We start from the raw sequence: 20,934 nt of genomic DNA, 5'->3' as shown, positions 1-20,934 counted from the left end.
GTTATCCCTGTGCCTCACGCCTCTGCCCATCTCTCTTTCTCGCTCTATCTCTCTCTCTCTCCACCTGTCTTTCTCGCCTCCACCCCCACCATCTATCCCCCTCCCTCCCTCTATCAGTAAGGCGTCCAGGCGGGATGGGTACCGCGGCACAGAGGCACAGTCAAAGCCACTGCCTATCATCCCAGGCTAGACATGCCATCACTAACGCTGACCCGCCTATCGCGTCCTTGCCATTTAAAGTAGAGAAGGGTTAGCGAGCGAGGGAGGGAGGGAGGGAGGGAGAGAGAGAGAGAGAGCCAAGAAGTCAAACATCCAGAAATCGTAAGAACACCGGAGCCCGGTGTTTGAGTCGGCGAGCGGAGTGAGCAGGGGAAGCGATATGTGACGGGGAAATAGAAAGAAAAATAAGATCTGTGCTGCTGGAACGCTAACTACAGTTTTCATCACTTGCCGCTCTACTGGCTACGCTGCCTTCATCGCTTCTGCGGGATTTACCTTTCCGTTTCAAGAGTTTTTTGGTTTTCTTTGCCAACGGTTCGTGTGTCCGTCGGAAGTCCGAACAAAATTGGCAGTGTCACTGAAACTCGGAGTCTCCTGCCTGCCTTCCCAAGGTAAGCTCTGTCCGGGTGGCGTTTTGTCCATGTCAAAACCCCACACGCTCTCCTCCGAAGTTCCCCGCTTAGATTGTGTCCTTGTAGGCTATTACTCTGTGTCTCAGAGTTCTGCCTTTGCATGTATGCTAGATACAACGTGCACATGCATGTCGTGTGTAGGGTGGAACTGCAGATTCGCTACCGAAAGCTGGGGCAACCCAGCGGGTCGGGCAAAGGAACAGGTGACGTTCCGGGTCGGGACCCTTGTTCAGACTGAGAGTCAGGGGAGAGGGACAGGAGAGATATGAAAAGGTGCGAAATAGCAAATGCAGGAAATGTGTGCAAAAGGACAAATCAACGATGACCAGGAAAAGATGGAGAATTTTATAAAAACGATAGGTCAGTTAATGATATTTATGTTATGGTGGCCCGTTGAGTTACTCCAGCACTTTGTGTCTATCTTTGGGTATAAACCAGCATCTGCAGTTCTTTGTCTCTATACATGTGCAGCTTAATATATTTTCTGGCGGGGGAGGGGGGGGGGGGGGGGGGGTTAAATTTAGTGTCCTTCTCGCATGGTTCATCTCCCACCGGAGTCTCCTTCGATATCCCTTCGCAAGATGCATGTCCTTCACGGAGCGAGGAACGTGGTCGGAGGACAACAATGGGGCATCAGTGAGTGTGAGCAGAAGGTGTTGTCATAAAATGTCCGGTGCATGACTTAGTTTATTTAAAAATATATATATCCGTGGAGAGCATTGAATTAATTTGGAATCTGCTTGGAATGTATAAAACCGTGAGAGCTGAGAGGAAGTGTATAACATCACGGGAGGAATAGATCGGGTAGACGAACACAAGTGTACTTTGCCCAGAGTAGGGGAATCGAGAACCACAGGGCATAGGTTTTAAGGTGAAGGGGGGGAAAGGTTTCATAGAAATATGAGGGGTAACTTTTTTCACACAAAGGGTGGCGAATGGATGGAACGAACTACCTAACATATGTGTTACGTGTTTAAGAAGGAACTGCAGATACTGGAAAATCGAAGGTAGACAAAAGTGCTGGAGAAACTCAGCGGGTGCAGCAGCATCTATGGAGCGAAGGAAATAGGCAACGTCGTTGCCTATTTCCTTCGCTCCATAGATGCTGCTGCACCCGCTGAGTTTCTCCAGCACTTTTGTCTACCTACCATAGGTGATAGTTGAGGCTGGGACTATCGCAACGTTTAAGAATCAAGTAGACAAGTACATGGATAGGACAGGTTTGGAGGGATATGGACCAAACGAGGGCAGATGGGACTAGTGTAACTGGGACCTGTTGGCTAGTGTGGGCAAGTTGAGCCGACGGGCCTGCTTCCACGCTGTGTGGCTCTACCGCTGGTTCTATGTGAATCTACAGTTCAGAAGTCAGCGTGTATTAGCTGAGTTGGTCGCAGTGTTGAGCACTTGTATCTTGACTGCATGAACATTTGTCATGTGGGGTAAAAATTGCTGGTGACCGAGTGATAACTTCGTCGAGCCGTGATTGATGAAGAGTGATTTTTGAGAAGGGAAGTGTTTTTGTCTTTTGGTTGACACAAAATTCCGGAGTAACTCAGCGGGCCGGACATCATCTCTGAAGAGAAGGAATCTCGGATGACGTTTCGGGTCGAGTCCCTTCTTCAGACTGAGAGTCTCAGAAGTGAGGAAGGGTGAAAACGAGACATCAAAGGAGAAGAGGTTCAAGGAAAATGTTGAATATATCATTGTTAGCTAAGAGAAGGTGACAACGAAGCATACAGATATAAAATATAATCAGGACGACAGTCAGACCAAGATCATGTTCTTATCTCTTCTTATCTCTGTGTCTCCCTCTCCCCCGACTCTCAGCCTGAAGAAGGGTCTCGACCCTTAGAAGATTGAGGGGGGATCTTGTAGAAACTTACACAATTCTTAAGGGGTTGGACAGGCTAGATGCAGGAAGATTGTTCCCGATGTTGGGGAAGTCCAGAACAAGGGGTCACAGTTTAAGGATAAGGGGGGAAGTCTTTTAGGACTGAGATGAAAAAAACATTTTTTACACAGAGAGTGGTGAATCTCTGGAACTCTCTGCCACAGAAGGTAGTTGAGGCCAGTTCATTGGCAATATTTAAGAGGGAGTTGGATGCGGCCCTTGTGGCTAAAGGGATATGGAGAGAAGGCAGGTACAGGATACTGAGTTGGGTGATCAGCCATGATCATATTGAATGGCGGTGCAGGCTCGAAGGGCCGAATGGCCTACTCCTGCAACTATTTTCTATGTTTCAATGTTTCTATGACCCGAAACGCCACCCATTCCTTCTATCCAGAGATGCTGCCTGTCCCGCTCAGTTGCCCCAGCATTTTGTATCCTTCTGCACTCCAAAGACGCGGAGGTTTGTAGGTAGATTGGCTCGGGCAAAGGTGGTAAATTGTCCCCAGTGTGTGTAGGATTTTGTTTATCTTCTACCTTCGGTGTAAACCGGCGTCTGTAGTCCCTTCCTACACATGTTTTTTTTTCTTTCCTTTTGGCTCTCTGTTTCTAGATGTTGCCTGATCGCCCCAGAGGTCGGCTTCAACTGTAGCCGCTTCGTCGCCTTCCAATCGGTTGGGTGTCACCATGGCGGGCGGTGTAGCGGCCTGGCTACCATTCGCCCGGGCCGCTGCTATAGGATGGATGCCAGTCGCAAATTGCCCCATGCCCCTCGCCCCGGGCGAAAAGAACAAGAAACAGGACGAGCTCCTGGTCCTCAACGTGAGCGGCCGGCGTTTCCAAACGTGGAAGAACACCTTGGAGCGCTTCCCGGACACGCTCCTGGGCAGCACCGAGAAAGACTTCTTTTTCCACGAAGAAAGCAATGAGTATTTCTTTGACCGGGACCCCGACATCTTCAGGAACGTGTTGAATTTTTACAGGACGGGCAAGCTGCACTACCCGCGACACGAGTGCATCTCCGCCTACGACGAGGAGCTGGCTTTCTTCGGCATCATCCCGGAGATAGTGGGCGATTGCTGCTACGAAGAGTACAAGGACAGGAAGAGGGAGAACGCGGAGAGGCTGATGGATGATAGCGACACGGAAAACAAGGCGGAGGGCAACCTCCCGTCCCGCACCTACCGCCAGACTATGTGGAGAGCCTTTGAGAACCCGCACACCAGCACGTTGGCCTTAGTGTTTTACTATGTCACTGGGTTCTTCATCGCGGTGTCGGTCATCACCAACGTGGTGGAGACGGTGCCTTGCGGGATGGGCCCGAGTGAAGTCAAAGACCTGCCGTGCGGCGAGCAATACGGGGTAGCCTTCTTCTGTCTGGACACGGCGTGTGTGATGATCTTCACCGTCGAGTACCTCCTCCGGCTCTTCGCGGCCCCCAGCCGCTACCGCTTCATGAGGAGCGTGATGAGCATCATCGACGTCGTGGCCATCATGCCTTACTACATCGGCCTGGTCATGACCAACAACGAGGACGTGAGCGGAGCCTTCGTCACCCTCCGTGTCTTTCGAGTCTTCCGGATTTTCAAGTTCTCTCGCCATTCCCAAGGCCTGAGGATCCTCGGGTACACCCTGAAGAGTTGCGCCTCCGAACTGGGATTCCTTCTATTTTCACTCACCATGGCCATCATTATCTTTGCCACCGTGATGTTCTACGCCGAGAAAGGGTCGACGCACAGCAAGTTTACAAGCATCCCCGCCTCTTTCTGGTACACGATCGTCACCATGACAACTCTCGGGTAAGACCTAAACTTTTTTTAATACCCTGTTTCCATTTTTGCCTTTGTTTATGTGTGTGCGTGGTAAATATACACGTTCCAACACTGGTTCTCTCATGTTCAGCGTCTCTGCTCACGCAACATGTGCCTGACAAAGTTCTTCGGGAACTTGGTAAAACAAATGATGCTCTCTGAATTTTTACAAGGAAAGTTATTCCAAACTCTTCAGAAATGCTGGTTCATGACGAGAGTGATAAACGCTTTTTTGGGGGAAAAAAACACTTTTATTTGATCACGTAAATTGTTGAAAGCACAAAAGTAAACATGATTGTCTGGGCTCCAGATTGCGTGCGTGGGGGGAAAGATGCTTCAATTGTGGTGATTTGTCTGGACATTTTGGATTTGGATCTCCAGCAATAGACTCTTATTTTCTAAGCTCTGCCAGACACTAACAATAGTTCTTGTATCTCCGAGGCTTAAAAAGTAGGACCAAGCATAAATCTTTGGCAAGCAGGAGGTCTGAAAGTTCACTTTATCGAATGACTGGAGGGTGAGGGTTGGGGAAGGAATGTGAACGGGTTAAAAGTGGAAGATTTAAACTTTCACTGCACTGAATTCCCGTTGAAATCCTTCCTGTGCTTTCTCTACCCTCCCAGCACAGGCGAAGCAACAGGTTCACCAACTAAAACATGCATTGATGTTAATCCAACTGCTGTATCTTATAGGGGTGTCAGAGGTTATGGGGAGAAGGCAGGAGAATGGGGTTAAGAGGGAGAGATAGATCAGCCACAATTGAATGGCGGAGTAGACTTGATGGCCTAACTCTGCTCCTATCACTTATGCGTCAAGTGGGAGTATCTGGAAAGCAGGTTGTACAATCTATATTCTTCTTATGATCTTTTGTGTACTATGAACCCAGCGAGGTTGGCTTGTAATTAATGACCGATTTGGTTTGAGAAAGCGATGGATTGTCCACATAAACTGATAAATGTGTCACCGATAACTAATGCCTCGCACAAAGAAAAATAATGTAAATGCTCTATAGACTTCTCAGGCTAATGACCTTGCGATTTAATTGAAGACTAGTCACAACTGCAATACAGATTTTACAACATAGTCTGGCGCTGCACGTTGATTAAGGACGCTGTCCAGGGTTCTGAACCTCGGTTTGCTAATTTCGGACAGTGGCTGTACCTGTAGCTATTTCTGATTCTTAAAGACACAGCATGGAAACAGGCCCTTCGGACCAAATTGCCCATGCCGACCAACATTCTCCATCTACGCTAGCCTCACCTGCCTACGTTTGCCCCATATCCTTCTAATCTCCGACCAGTCTGACTGTTTCCCTTGATTAAATGTTATCTCTGTATGCTTCGTTGTCAACTTCTCCTGGCTAACAATAATCTATTCTACATTTTCATTGAGCCTCATCTCTTTTGATGTCTCGTTTTCACACCTCACCCTTCCTTATCTATGTGTCTCCCTCTCCTCTTAAGCTCAGTCTGAAGACCCGAAAGGTCACCCATTCCTGCTCTCTGGAGATGCTGCCTGTCCCGCTGAATTACTCCAGCATTTTGTGTCTATCTTCAGTGTAAACCATCATCTGCAGTTCCTTCTCACACATTCCCTCTAAACCTTACCTAACCATGTACCTGTCTTTTTAAGTGTCTTCCCCCGTTTGATGACGTTAATCCTCGTGGTTTTCGTTCTTTTGTTTGTCACTGTGGTTAAGTCGGCCCTGACTCTCCCACTACATCAGAAATGTGTGGTTCCCAATCTTATTATCTAGGTTCCTGCACTCACCTCAAAATCATTATCAGTATTTGAGGATGTTGTTCAAAACAACCTTTCATACGTTCATAAGAAGCAGAATAAGGCCATTCAGACCATCAAGTCTAGTGTGCCATTCAATCATGGATCGTCTACCTTTCCCTCTCTACCCCATTCTGCTGCCTTCACCCCATAATCCCTGACACCTGTACTAATCAAAAATCTGTCAATCTCCGCCTTAAAAATGTCTATTGACTTGTCAGTAGCAATGAATTCCACAGATTCACCACACTCTGCCTGAAGAAGTTCCTTCTCATCCCCTTTCTAAAACTACGTCCTTTAATTCTGAGGCTATGGCCTCCGGTGCTAGACTCTCACAGTAGAGGAAATACCATCTCCATATCCACTCTATCCAGACCTTTCAATGAGGTACCCCCTCATCCTTCTAAACTCTAGCGAGTACAGGCCCAGTGCCTTCAAACGCTCATCAGATGTTAGCCCAATCATTCCTAGGATTATTCTGGTAAACCTCCTCTAGACCCTCTCCAGTGCCTGAACACCCTACCTCAGATATGGGGCCCACAACTGCTTATATAAAGTGTCAATATCAAGTATAATGACCGATATAAAGTATCGCATGGTACTATTTGGAAGAAGAGCTGAAGATTTCACATCAGAGATCTCCAATACTTAATCCCCACCCAATATATATCCCTCAGGTTGAAAGGCTATTGCCCTTATATGTTTCTCTCTCCCTCTCCCTCTCCCTCTCCCTCTCCCTCTCCCTCTCCCTCTCCCTCTCCCTCTCCCTCTCCCTCTCCCTCTCCCTCTCCCTCTCCTTCTCCCTCTCCCCAAATGACACCTCACCTGCTGGGAATTTACTGAATGTTCTGTGCATGCAGGTGCAGCAGGCAGTGAAGAAAGTGAATGGTATGTTAGCATTCATAGCGAAAGGATTTGAGTATAAGAGCAGGGAGGTTCTACTGCAGTTGTACAGGGTCTTGGTGAGACCACACCTGGAGTATTGCGTACAGTTTTGGTCTCCTAATCTGAGGAAAGACATTCTTGCCATAGAGGGAGTACAGAGAAAGTTCACCAGACTGATTCCTGGGATGGCAGGACTTTCATATGAAGAAAGACTGGATAGACTCGGCTTGTACTCGCTAGAATTTAGAAGATTGAGGGGGGATCTTATAGAAACTTACAAAATTCTTAAGGGGTTGGACAGGCTAGATGCAGGAAGATTATTCCCGATGTTGGGGAAGTCCAGAACAAGGGGTCACAGTTTAAGAATAAGAGGGAAGTCTTTTAGGACCGAGTTGAGAAAATCATTTTTTACACAGAGAGTGGTGAATCTGTGGAATTCTCTGCCACAGAAGGTAGTTGAGGCCAGTTCATTGGCTATATTTAAGAGGGAGTTAGATGTGGCCCTTGTGGCTAAAGGGATCAAGGGGCATAGAGAGAAGGCAGGTACGGGATACTGAGTTGGATGATCAGCCATGATCATATTGAATGGCGGTGCAGGCTCGAAGGGCCGAATGGCCTACTCCTGCACCTATTTTCTATGTTTCTATGTTTCTATGTTTCTATATTCCAGATGACAGCATCTGCCTTTTTTAGTATTTCGATAATTCTCCCTCCTACATTATTACACAGGACGTAACACCCATATCACCACACATGGAGTATACAGGAAGGCACTCCCTCTCGTCCCCTCCACCATCAGGCAGGAAAGCTTTCCACTGTACCTCGGTACATGTGACAACAAACTAAACTCAAACTCAAAGTACAGAAGTGTGAAAACGCACACCTCCAGATTCAGTGTTATCTGGCAACTAAACCATCCCATCAACAACCAGAGAGCAATACTGAGCTACTATCTACCTCCTTGGAGACCCTCGGACTATCTCAAATCAGACTTTACTGGACTTTATCTTGCACTAAAAGTTATTCCCTTTATCCTGTATCTGTAGGTAGACAAAAGTGCTGGAGAAACTCAGCGGGTGCAGCAGCATCTATGGAGCGAAGGAAATAGGCAACGTTTCGGGACGAAACGTTGCCTATTTCCTTCGCTCCATAGATGCTGCTGCACCCGCTGAGTTTCTCCAGCACTTTTGTCTACCTTCGATTTTCCAGCATCTGCAGTTCCTTCTTAAACATCCTGTATCTGTACACTGTGGATGGCTCGATTGTAATCATATCCGCTGACTGGTTAGCATGCAACAAAAAGTTTTCAATGTGCCTCAGTGCATGTGACAATAAACTGAACTCAACTATATTTCACCTGAGGTCCAAGTGTCTGGTTTCTTCTATTGGCGCCTGCTCATCAGCTGTGCTGTCACATTTGAATAAGTGTAGGCTGTTCAAATCCCTGTGTTTGCCCCGACCTTCAAGGTAAATGTCCCTTGATTGCTGTGTAAGGTTTGTGCTGTGTGCACTTGTGTTGCCATGGTTCCTATATCACAGTGACTGCCTCACAAGAGCTACAGTGCTTCAGGACCTAAATCACAAAAGGTGGGCTGGAACCCCTTTCCAAAAAAAAAAGCTGTATACATAGAAACATAGAAACATAGAAAATAGGTGCAGGAGTAGGCCATTCGGCCCTTCGAGCCTGCACCGCCATACAATATGACTCAGTATCCTGTACCTGCCTTCTCTCCATACCCCCTGATCCCTTTAGCCACAAGGGCGACAACTAACTCCCTCTTAAATATAGCCAATGAACTGGCCTCAACTACCTTCTGTGGCAGAGAATTCCAGAGATTCACCACTCTCTGTGTGAAAAATGTTTTTCTCATCTCGGTCCTAAAGGATTTCCCCCTTATCCTTAAACTGTGACCCCTTGTTCTGGACTTCCCCAACATCGGGAACAGTTGACCGTTGTAATCTAGATAAACAACTGTTAAATAATATCCATTCTTTCTCTCCAGAGATGCTGCCTGTCCCGCTGAGTTACTCCAGCATTTTGTGTCTATCTTCTGTGTAAACCGGCATCTGCAGTTCCTTCTTACACGTTAAATAATATATCATTGTTAATGGTAACTGAAGACGATTACTGGGTAAATGCTCTTTGCTCAGGTTACTTTTAGGGTAGAATCACGAATTAATGGCTCAAAGGTGCTTTATTGTCACATGTGCATATGCAAAGTGAATAGTTTTCCTACAAACAGTCCAGTAGAGATTTGCCATATCTAAGCATAATCCACCGATTAGCAAAGTGTACAGAAATAGTCCACCATGCAAGAGGCACCATGTTTTGGCATCATTTTCAAATCCAGTCCTCGCTCTGTTTCTTAGGAGCGGTGCCGGATCAAGGCGAGCCCCAGGCTACTGTGGGACCTCCAGTCATCGCCATCCTTGGACCTGTGGAGCGACCAGCCTCGTCCCACGTCTCTCTCCTCGCCCGTCCACCTTCGTGTCTTGTGCCGCCTCCTGCAGCCGACCCTTGCTCCTCGCCTGTCCCATCTTCATCATCAACATCATCATCATCCTTTATTGTCATCATGCAAAGCAACAAATTGTACAGTGCAAAATGAGAAGATGTTTCACAGGGAATACTGGAGCATCACACATAAAAACTTAAACATTTCACACATAAATAAAAACAATCCAGTTCCTGATAAAAAAACAGTACGAATAGTTTAAAAAAAAAAGTGCAGGTAAAAAAGCAACATTAAAATACAATTTAAAAAAAGTCATAAAATGTCCAGGGCAGCTGATTAAGTGACCTGAGCCAGTGCCAGAGTTATTACTCAGTGCCAGTTATTAAATTGTCAGTGCAAAAGCAGCAGAATCAGGTGGAATGACTGTTTAGCAGCCTCACAGCCTGTGGAAGGAAGCTGTTTAGCAGTCTGGTTGTCCGGGCTTTGATGCTGCGGTATCTCTTTCCTGATGGCAGGAGATCCAGGTGTGTGTGGAGGGGGTGCAGTCTGTCCTTTGCTATGCTCATTGCTTTTATCAGGCAGCGGCTCTGGAACAGTTCTTGTACCGAGGGTAGCGAGACACCAATGATCCTCTCTGCTCCCCTCACTACCCTCTGCAGAGACTTCCTGTCTGAGCAGTTACAGTTGGAGTACCACGTGTTCATGCAGTACGTGAGTACAGACTCCACCGTGCCCCTGTAAAAAGTCCTGAGGATGTTGGTGGGGAATGAGACCTGTTTGAGTTTCCTCAGGTAGTGCAGTCGCTGATGGGGCCCGTTTGACAATCCCAGTGTTGTTCCTGGACCAGGTGAGACTATCTGTTATTTGCACTCCGAGGAACTTTATGTTCTCCACTCTCTCCACCGTGGTGCCACTGATGTTGAGGGGTGTGTGTTTGGGCTGCGACCTCCTGAAGTCGACAATCATTTCCTTTGTTTTTTCTACGTTTAATTCTAGATTATTGTTGCCGCACCAGTCCACTAGTTGTTTCACTTCCTCCCTGTACATTGTTTCATCCTCTCCACTTTCATCCTTGTTGTATGGCAATTCAATTTTTTAAATAAGTTAAATTGCCACTTAAGTAAGTCGGCTATGGTGGTAAACTTTTATATTTACCCATTAAGACTTTGTAACATAAAACTGTAGGAGGCATTTATGCTTAACATAGAAACATAGAAACATAGAAGATAGGTGCAGGAGTAGGCCATTCGGCCCTTCGAGCCTGCACCGCCATTCAATATGATCATGGCTGATCATCCAACTCAGTATCCTGTACCTGCCTGATCCCTTTAACCACAACGGCCACATCTAACTCTCTCTTAGATATAGCCAATGAACTGGCCTCAACTACCTTCTGTGGCAGAGTATTCCAGAGATTCACTACTCTCCGTGTAAAAAATGTTTTTCTCATCTCAGTCTGGCCTCGATCTTCCCTTTATCCTTAAAAGGAAATATCATGTCTAGATATTTCTAGTTCTTATCTGTATGTAGGCTGGTAGGTGGGATTTGATATGTAGAGGGGGTGTGTCTACATCTGAAGAGGCCAGGGCAGACTCAGAGACTTAGAGTTCAGTTTGCCTCGAGGGATGGTGAGGACAACAGTTTTTACCACGATCACCATCGCGATCACGTTCACGTTCATGTTCGCGAGACGCCACACGGAAGAAACAGTTAGTAAGAACGAAAAGTTATATGAATCATTTCTTCGTTTTGTACTACTTCAATAAAATACTAATTAATCAAGAATCAATGACTGGAGGATTAGTTTTTTACTGTCTGCTATCTATGAGTGTGGCAAGTGCTTTAATTATATCTCCACCGCATCCCCGAGAAGTAATGGCTATCAAAGTTGAACTTTGAGAAGGTATCGAAATTGCCATTATAAAAACAAATATCTGTGGATTGAACATAATAGTGGATGTCTTGTCTACGTTGAGAGAAAGTCCTTTTGTATTTTTGATAATTACCTAAATTTTGGGAAATCCTGCTTCCATTTAAATACATATCACATTCTCAAGAACAAATCATTTTTGCTTCATTGGAACCATTTATTGTTACTTTTCCCTTGTCTCCAGAGGACAGGTTGCAGATGATATATCAATGTAGAAAGAGGAGACATCATGAGGCCAGACCATTTTTGATATCGCTGTCTCAGCAAAGTAACTTGTTGCCATTGTTTCTCATTGTTCCTCCAAAAATCTCTTCTTATTTACATTGCTTCAACAATCATTAAAGGTAGCTTGTTTCATAATGCCATTAGCTATCTTCTTAGTTTAGTTGCATTTCGAGATACAGCACGGAAACAGGCCCTTCGGCCCACCAAGTCCTCGCCGGCCAGTGACCCCCATACACTAGCACTATCCTACACATACTAGAGGCAATTTATCATTTTACCAAGCCAATTATTACCCGGCAAACAGCTAACGATGGCCTCTTTCCTACATCATTGATTATCTTTCATTCATTTGTTCCACATCTTTCTGCATCATCGTCTATATCTCGCGTTTCCCTTCCCCGTAACTTTCAGTCCGAAGAAGGGTGTCGACTCAAAACGTCACCTGTTCCTTCTCTCCGGAGATCAAGTTCAAGTTCAAGTTCAAGTGAGTTTGTTGTCATGTGTCCCTGATAGGAGAATGACATTCTTGCTTTGCTTCAGCACACAGAACATAGTAGGTATTTACTGCAAAACAGATCAGTGTGTCCATATACTATAATATAAATATATACACACATTAATAAATAAAATGATAAAGTGCAAATAACAGATAATGGGTTATTAATAATCAGAGTTTTGTCCGAGCCAGGTTTAATAGCCTGATGGTTGTGGGGAAGTAGCTATTCCTGAACCTGGTTGTTGCAGTCTTCAGGCTCCTGTACCTTCTACCTGAAGGTAGCAGGGAGATGAGTGTGTGGCCAGGATGGTGTGGGTCTTTGATGATACTACCAGCCTTTTTGAGGCAGCGACTGCGATAAATCCCCTCGATGGAAGGAAGGTCAGAGCCGACGCTGCCTGTCCCGCTGAGTTACTCCAACATTTTGTGTCTATCGTCAGCCTGCAATCCTGTACGCCTTTGGAGTGCGGAGTAAACCGGAGCGCCTGGAGAAAACCCACGGGGAGAATGTACAGGCATCAGCCATACTCAGGATGGAACCCGGGTCTATGGCGCTGTAAGGCAGTAGCTCTACCGCTGCGCCACCGTGCCAACGTGCTGAAACGTTCCAAACTATTGTAGTGGTTCTCTTGGCACTTCAGAAAAAAATATCATTATGAATATAAGGTGGTTACTTTACTTGCATTAGGTTTGAAAATGATTTGCAGTATTATAGTAAATAATAAATAGAATTCAAAGTAAAATGTAATGAAGTCGCAATGCTCCAAAGCATAGCTTCAACGTTTATCATCTTGAAAGCTAGTAAAGATGCCATTTTACATTACATTCAATATTGTTGGGCTAGACACTTCCCCTTTTCACTAAGAGACAGTCTGCAGCCTGACATTTACTTGTCACCACACATGGGAAACGACTGACTTCTCTCCTCTTTCTCTCTCTCGTTGACATATGTTCCTCAGCTGCTTGGCACATTGGAGCAAGAGTGTATCGTTCAGTTCCAGTGCTCTCTCTGATCTTTAATTAGATAAATCTGATCACTTACCAGTCTTTGATCTACTTCCATTGATCACTTGCCCAACTAAATCTCCCACCCTCAATCTGGACAACATCTATCTAATGCCTTAACAACTGTCGCCTATTGAGACAGAGAGAGAGAGAGACATAGAGAGAGAGAGACATAGAGAGAGAGAGAGAGGGAGAGAGAGAGAGTGAGAGAGAGGGAGAGAGAGAGTGAGACAGAGAGAGAGAGACAGAGAGAGGGAGGGAGAGACAGAGAGAAAGAGAGACAGAGAGAGACTGAGAGAGAGAGACAGACAGAGAGAGAGACAGAGAGAGGGAGGGAGAGACAGAGAGAGAGAGAGACAGAGAGAGAGACAGAGAGAGAGACAGACAGAGAGACAGACAGAGAGAGAGATGGAGAGAGAGCTGGAGAGAGAGAGACAGGCAGAGAGAGAGAGACAGAGAGAGAGGATTACATTTCTGTGCATATTAGCTTTAATTTTACAATGATCCCATTGCCTATTCGGCTTTTCAAATGGCAACACACAAAGCCATTTATTTGTATTTGCTCCATTAAAATGCTTCATCATTTTAAACAATCAAATTATTTCACTTGTCAGCCTTCTAATCATAGGGAATGTTGCAATGTGAACTCATAATTTAACCCTTTCACCCCCCTACCATTATTTGATTTTGCACTGCATTTTCTCCATGGCCACTGTATTTTACCTGTGTAGGAAAGAACCGCAGATGATGGTTTACACCAAAGATAGACACAAAATGCTGGAGTCACTCAGCCGGGACAGGCAGGATCTCTGGATAGCAGGAATGGGTGATGTTTTGGGTCGAGACCCTTCTTCAGACTTGTTTGTGGTACCTAAAACAACTTCCCCAACAGGGACATGGACTTGACTTTGGCATATGGGAAGTGACAAGTAAAAATGTGAATATCATTGCAGCTCTGTAAAATAACACGTGCTGTAGGTAGGAACCACAGATGCTGGTTTAAACCGGAGAGACACAAAAAGCTGGAGTAACTCAGCGGATCAGACGGCATCTCTGGAGAAAAGGAATCGGTGACGTTTCGGGTCGTCTGAAGGAGGGTCTCGACCGGAAAAGTAAACACTTCCTTTTCTCCTGATCCCTGAGTTACTTCGCAGGTAAGGCAGCATCTATGGAGCGAAGGAAATAGGCAACGTTTCGGGCCGAAACCCAACGGCGGCCCGAAACGTCACCTATTTCCTTCGCTCCATAGATGCTGTCTCACCCGCTGAGTTTCACCAGAATTTTTGTCTACCTTCAATTTTCCAGCATCTGTAGTTCCTTCTTAAACACCCTGAGTTACTTCAGCTTTTTGTGTCTATTTTCTGTGAAATAACATATTGTGTCACAAGTATGGTGATTCTCAGCCCAGAATGTGCTGGCTAACATGAACGTACACACCCTCAAATGAAACTCTTCTACCCAACTGGACTGGTAGCCATTTTCTTTTTTAAGAGCAACTGCATATACGGAATACAAGACTGTTTGAGCGTAATAAAAATGAAGCAATAATGCTAAGAAGGGACACAAAAAAGCTGGAGAAACTCAGCGAGTGCAGCAGCATCTATGGAGCGAAGGAAAAAGGCAACGTTTCGACCCGAAACGTTGCCTTTTTCCTTTGCTCCATAGATGCTGCTGCACCTGCTGAGTTTCTCCAGCTTTTTTGTGTACCTTCGATTTTCCAGCATCTGCAGTTCCTTCTTAAACAAATAATGCTATGAGTTGGATTGTCAAGCAATTGGTTGGAGTTTGGATAATTAAGGTTGTCTGATGGTTAAATCTACATATAAACTAAACACATTCAAGAGAACTGTTTTTTTAGATCTGTTCTATGGAGCCTGAAATTACAATTGAAATCAGCCCTAGACTTCAGTTTTTTCACTTTGACTTTGAGCTTCCTCTTCTTCTTGCGTATGGCGTGCACAGCCTAAAGTTGTAGGACAACTTGCACGCCAGGTTGATTGCATTCGTCGAAACAGGGTGGACCACATGAAGGTTGCAATCTTCCTCCCCGACTTTGAGCTTTTAAATTTACAGTTTCACCGTTTACCATTTTACTTTGCTGCTAACCGTTAAATGGAATAAAATATTGGTGAATGCGGATCATTGTTGCAATTATTAATAGCTATTTTCTCAAAAACAGGCATCCTGAAAGAAGCTACGAAATCCACCCTTCATTAGATGCCAATTCCTTTTAAATTAACCCAGCCACCTTTGCAAATTATGAAGCTAAACCCCCAACTTTAAGGCACATGGCAAGATAAATCACTTCTCAAGGTTTAATGCCCCTGTCCCACTTAGGAAACCTGAACGGAAACCTCTGGAGACTTTGCGCCCCACCCAAGGTTTCCGTGCAGTTCCTGGAGGTTGCAGGTGGTTCCCGGAGGTTGCAGGTAGTGGAAGCAGGTAGGGAGACTGACAAAAACCTCCGGGAACCGCACGGAAACCTTGGGTGGGGCGCAAAGTCTCCAGAGGTTTCCGTTCAGGTTTCCTAAGTGGGACAGGGGCATTAGGCTTCTTCAGTGCCTGATAGTCCTTTCATGATTAAAAAGAAAAACTAAGATCATTTCAGCAAATGCCACAATATTATTTGGATCAATGGCTGACTTGAATGAAATGGTGCGTGGAGGAACAGATTCATTCATCAATAATCAATAGCAAGATGTGTGAAAGATGTGCTGGGATTATTCTCCCAGAAGGTGAAAGGAGGGTAATATGAAGATTTAACAGAGACATTTAACGTGAAGTGTTTTATGGAGAAAGCATAAAGAAACGGTATCCACTGTCTGAAGGGCAATATCTAAATGGCACATGTTTAGTATGAAGATGGACTCAAAGTGAAACACATCATGTCAGGCAGCAGCCAGCACTTTGATAGATGCTGCCTGACTCGCTGAGTTACTCCAGCTCTTTGTGTCTATGTTTGCTAGATGCTGCCTGACCCGCTGAGTTACTCCAGCACTTTGTGTCTATCTTTGGTCTAAACCAGCATTTGCAGTTCTTTGTTTTTACAGGTTTAATATAATTGGCAAAAATGCAGAAATGAGATGAGGATATTTGTTACTGTGAATTTAGTTTAGTTTAGTTGAGAGAATTTAGTTTAGTTTTTGCTGTTGCTCTTCCACCGTCATTCCTGCTAGGATCCCTTTCCAGTCTACCTTGGCCAGCACCTCCCTCATGCCTTCATAGTCCCCTTTGTTCAACTGCATCACTGACATTTCCAATTTAACCTTCGCCTTCTCAAATTGCAGATTAAATCTAATCATGGTATGATCACTACCTCCAAGCGGTTCCTTTACCTCTAGTTCTCTTATCAAATCCAATTCATTGGACAACACTAAATCCAGAGTTGCCTTTTCTCTGGTCAGCTTCATTACAAGCTGCTCTAAGAATCCATCTCGGAGGCATTCTACAAACTCTCTTTCTTAAGGTCCTGAACCAACCTGATTTTCCCAGTCTACCTGCATATTGAAATCCCCCATCACCACAGTGGCATTACCTTTGTTACATGCCAGTTTTAACTCCTGCTGCAACTTACACCCTACATCCTGGCTACTATTTGGGGGTCTGTAGATAACACTAATTAGTGTCTTCTTGCCTTTGCAATTCCTCAACTCAATCCACAGCGACTCTTCCTCGTCAGTCCCTATGTCTTCCCTCGCAAGGGTCTGAATTCCATCCCTCACCAGCAGAGCTACCCCCCCTCATCTGCCCACCTGCCTGTCCTTTCTATAGGATGTATAGCCCTGAATATTAAGTTCCCAGGCCCGATCCTCCTGCAGCCACGTCTCAGCAACCACAATGTCACAGCTACATTTCCATCCAGAATGCATGAAATAGTAACTTCCAAAGTAAAATTGGATAAATACCAAAAAAATTGAAGGGATTTGAGGAAAAATAATGCAGAAACTGGAGCCAAATAAATTCTTTCTGTCCTTTAAGATGTGATGCTCCAAAAGTTCTAAATAAAATGAAGAACTGGTTTTCAACTTTTCATTTCCGCCAAGGTCTTTTCAGATTTATAATTTCTTCAAAGTCATTGGAAACTTTACGTTTTGCACGACTTTGCAAACAACCGATTGAAAAGGGTTCGAAAGCGAACCTGTCGTTTATATAGATAGTAATAAACAGCAAATCCCAGGCTGATCGTAACAAGAGATAAATGCAGGAGCGGTTTCCATTGTTTAATTTGCACCCCCCCTTGCAATGTAATTAATTTGCACCCCCCCAAGAGGCTACTCACTACCAACCAGTGTAACAATCATGACAATTTAGTGTCAATTAGAGCCAAATTAGAGGCAGTTTTGCGCTATGACTTAAATTGTCTAGAAACCGAGTCGAGACTGCCCCAATATTCGTTTGTTTTTAATGAGGCCTCTCATGAGGCTTCAGATCCCACCGGTTACTTTGATACAGCAGCATCAGTAAGCATTGGCAGAGATTTCTACTATTTGCCACTTCCAGTGAAACCAAAACATAACCTCAACGAATGACGCTACCAGCTTGCTAGGAATATCAAATCAAGAACATTTTCATTTACTATGTGGCGCACACAGAACCCGTAGATCCTTTCACTCTCCGAATACATAACTAATTGTCTCTTAGACAATCATAAAATAACCTTTATTTTAAAGGTCAAGCCATATTCCTTGACCCTGACCCTTTATGGTCAAGCGATACTCAACGTGGTGACTACCCAGGGGGTAAAGAACCTGTCTTCTGATTATTATTGCCCAGCTCCAAGTACAATGACTTAACAGGTATCAGTATTCCAGACAGCGTTAGAACTACATCAAAGCATCTTCCAAGTGAGAAGGGAATAAGTATTTTAACAATTTTTTTTTAATTGGTTGAAAGGGGAGTGAAGAATATAAACAAGTAGATGTGGATAATTATTAAGAATAGCCCAGAATTGTACTGGGGTCAACTGTCTCAATTGGAGCTGCACTGTTCTGTATGCGTCACACACAAAGTTCTATTCCACTACATTCTTCGGATACACATCGTTCTCCAAATATGATGTTGTAATAAGTTGACTTTGTGATAATTGGCTGGCAATGTAAACCTGTGTCAGCTGCTTACTATTTCAGTGAGAGACTGCTCTGTGGAATTTGAATCCAGTGGGCTAAAGATTGTTTGGGTATGTGTATCTTTTTCCTGTTCCTGCATTTCAGGCTACATTATTTTTAGTTTAGAGATACAGCGCGGAAACAGGCCCTTCGGCCCACCGAGGCCGGACTGACCAGCGATCCCCACACATTAACACTACCCTACACGCACCAGGGACAATTTTACATTGATACTTTTGCCCCAAGCCAATTAACCTACAAACCTGTACGTCTTTGGAGTGTGGGAGGAAACCGACGATCTCAGAGAAAACCCACGCAGGTCACAAGGGAGAACGTGCAAACTCCGTACAGACAGCACCCGTGGTCAAGATCGAACCTGGGGCTTTGGCGCTGTAAGGCAGCAACTCTACTGCTGTGTTTTACCAAAGTGCTCATTGGAATATAGGTTCTTAGATACACGTTGCCACTACCGCATATATTAAACGTTGCGATAGTACCTGCCATGCCTCACCAATATCCTTCGGCAGCTCGTTCAATACTCCAACCACCCTCTTTGTGAAAAAGTTATCTCTCAGATTCCTAGTAAATCTTTCCCCCATCGCTCACCTTAAACCTGGGGCGGTACGGTGGCGCAGCGGTAGAGTTGCTGCCTTACAGCGCCAGAGACCCGGGTTCAATCCCGACTACGGGTGCTGTTAGTAAGGAGCATGTACGTTCTCCCCGTGACATGCGTGGGTTTTCTCCGGGTGCTCCGGTTTCCTCCCACACTCCAAAAATGTACAGGTTTGTAGGTTATTTCGGCTTCGGTAAAAAATTTGTAAATTGCCCCTAGTGTGTGTAGGATAGTGCATGGGGATCGCTGGTCGGCGCGGACTCAGTGGGCCGAAGGTCCTGTTTCTGCGATATATCTCTAAACTCAACTAAAATCTCTCTAAACTAAACTGTGTCCTCTGGTTCTTGATTCCCCTATTCTGGGCAAGAGACTGTGTGCGTCTACACGTTCTATTCATCTCCTGAGGTTGGACAAGCTTGGATTGTTTTCTCTGGAACATCGGAAGTTGAGGGGAGACCTGTTAGGAGATACCATTACAAGAAGCATAGGTAGGTTAGACAGTCAGTAACCTTTTCCCAGGATGGAAATATCAAAGACTAGAGGGCAAAGCTCTAAGGTGAGCGGGGCAAAGTTTAAAAGAGTATTATTTACCCAGAGAGTGGTGTGTGCCTGGAAGACCCCTGCCAGAGATGTGGTGGAGGCAGATATGATGAGGGATTTTAAGAGGTTTTTAAATAGGCACCTGCTTATGTAGAGAATGGAGGGATTGGATCAGAGAAAATAGGTGCAAAAATAGGCCATTCGGCCCTTCGAGCCAGCACCGCCACTCAATAGGATCATGGCTGATCATCCAAAATCAGGCCCCGTTCCTGTATTCTCCCCATATCCCTTGATTCTGTTAAGATTATTTTAACTTGGCATGATGTTTGGCACAGATGTAGCGGACCGTACTGTGCTGTTCTGAAGAAGAGTTACGATCGAAAGTGTCATTTATCCATATTCCCCAGAGATGCTGCCTGACTTGCTGAGTTACTCCAGCACTTAGTGCCTTACCTTGTACTGCTCAATGTTACTGCACTGTTCCAGTATCTATTTTCTATGGCCACAATGGAGCATAAACAATGTACTGCACTATGTTTCAATATTGATCGGGCTGCATTCTTGTGGCAGCACAAAGTGAATCGGAAATAAGGGAACAAGATATCAAAATAAGTTATGTCAATAAGTTAAAGTCAAAGTCTCAAATTATGCAGTTGAGTTTTTTCTCTTGCAGAAATTTCATAAAGTTCAATAGTAGTAATATTCTGAATATCGCAATGCTCTACTGATATCACGGCTCTGTGCTGGAAAGACGAGTGCACTGCATTGCTGCACTGGTGTGTAGCAGATGCATTGGTGCCGTTATGGAGCAAATGGAAAGGCCATGCGGAGTTGGTATTCGAAGACCTATTAAAACTAGTACGTACCAGGAGACTGGCGAAAGGTGATCTCCTGAACACGACTTTGGTATAACTTTTATATTCTCAGCTGACAAGACTATAAAGAAACTTGATTATCAGTAAAACTAGGTCTCCATTACAGATTGGAGGTTGCAGAAAGACGTAATGTGTAAGAAAGAACTGCAGATGCTGGTTTATACCGAAGATAGACACAAATAGCTGCAGTAACTCAGTGGGACTTGCAACATCTCTGGAGGGAAGGAATGGGTGACGTTTCTGGGTCGAGACCCGAAACATCACCCATTTCTTCTCTCCAGAGATGCTGCCTGTCCCGCTGAGTTTCTCCAACTTTTTGTGCCCATCTACATTCATTCATCATCATTGGAAACATTAGTGATGCAGTGGTGCTGGTTTCTGACGGGAACGGTGACGGACGCACCACACATCTCTGTCCTCCAGTTCCTGCGGACTTCCGCCGCTGGAAGTCTAGGATTTTGGTGTGTGTGTGTGCTTTATCATCATTCATTACAATGCTATGTACGACAGTGATCGCAACTTCTACTGAAGTGTGGATGGCCGTTGGCTCGCTAGAAGCTCATCCGCCCTTTGACAGGTCTTGTTTTTGGTCCTGCTGGGGGTCCACAGCCCCCTCCTCACCTGGCAAACCAGATGGGGGAGACGGTTTAGTCGCCGACTCTCCGACCATGGAGCAGGTAGCACGGGATTACAT

The 20,934-nt window shown here is 45.1% G+C and overlaps 1 protein-coding gene across 1 annotated transcript in view; it reads left to right on the top strand.

Annotated features, from left to right (window-relative positions):
* The first annotated feature begins 466 nt into the window (after positions 1 to 466).
* The window catches only part of kcnd3 (potassium voltage-gated channel subfamily D member 3), a 272,305-nt gene continuing 251,837 nt past the window's right edge, over positions 467 to 20,934 (top strand). The window contains exons 1-2 of the mRNA XM_033042804.1: positions 467 to 611; positions 3,134 to 4,319. Of these exons, the coding sequence (XP_032898695.1) occupies positions 3,208 to 4,319 (1,112 nt within the window). The 5' untranslated portion in view covers positions 467 to 611; positions 3,134 to 3,207. The remainder of the gene's footprint in view (positions 612 to 3,133; positions 4,320 to 20,934) is intronic.

The sequence above is a fragment of the Amblyraja radiata genome, chromosome 24 (genome assembly GCF_010909765.2).
Source record: "Amblyraja radiata isolate CabotCenter1 chromosome 24, sAmbRad1.1.pri, whole genome shotgun sequence".
NCBI classification, from domain to species: domain Eukaryota; kingdom Metazoa; phylum Chordata; class Chondrichthyes; order Rajiformes; family Rajidae; genus Amblyraja; species Amblyraja radiata.
This window is presented reverse-complemented; position numbering and strand designations above follow the sequence as displayed.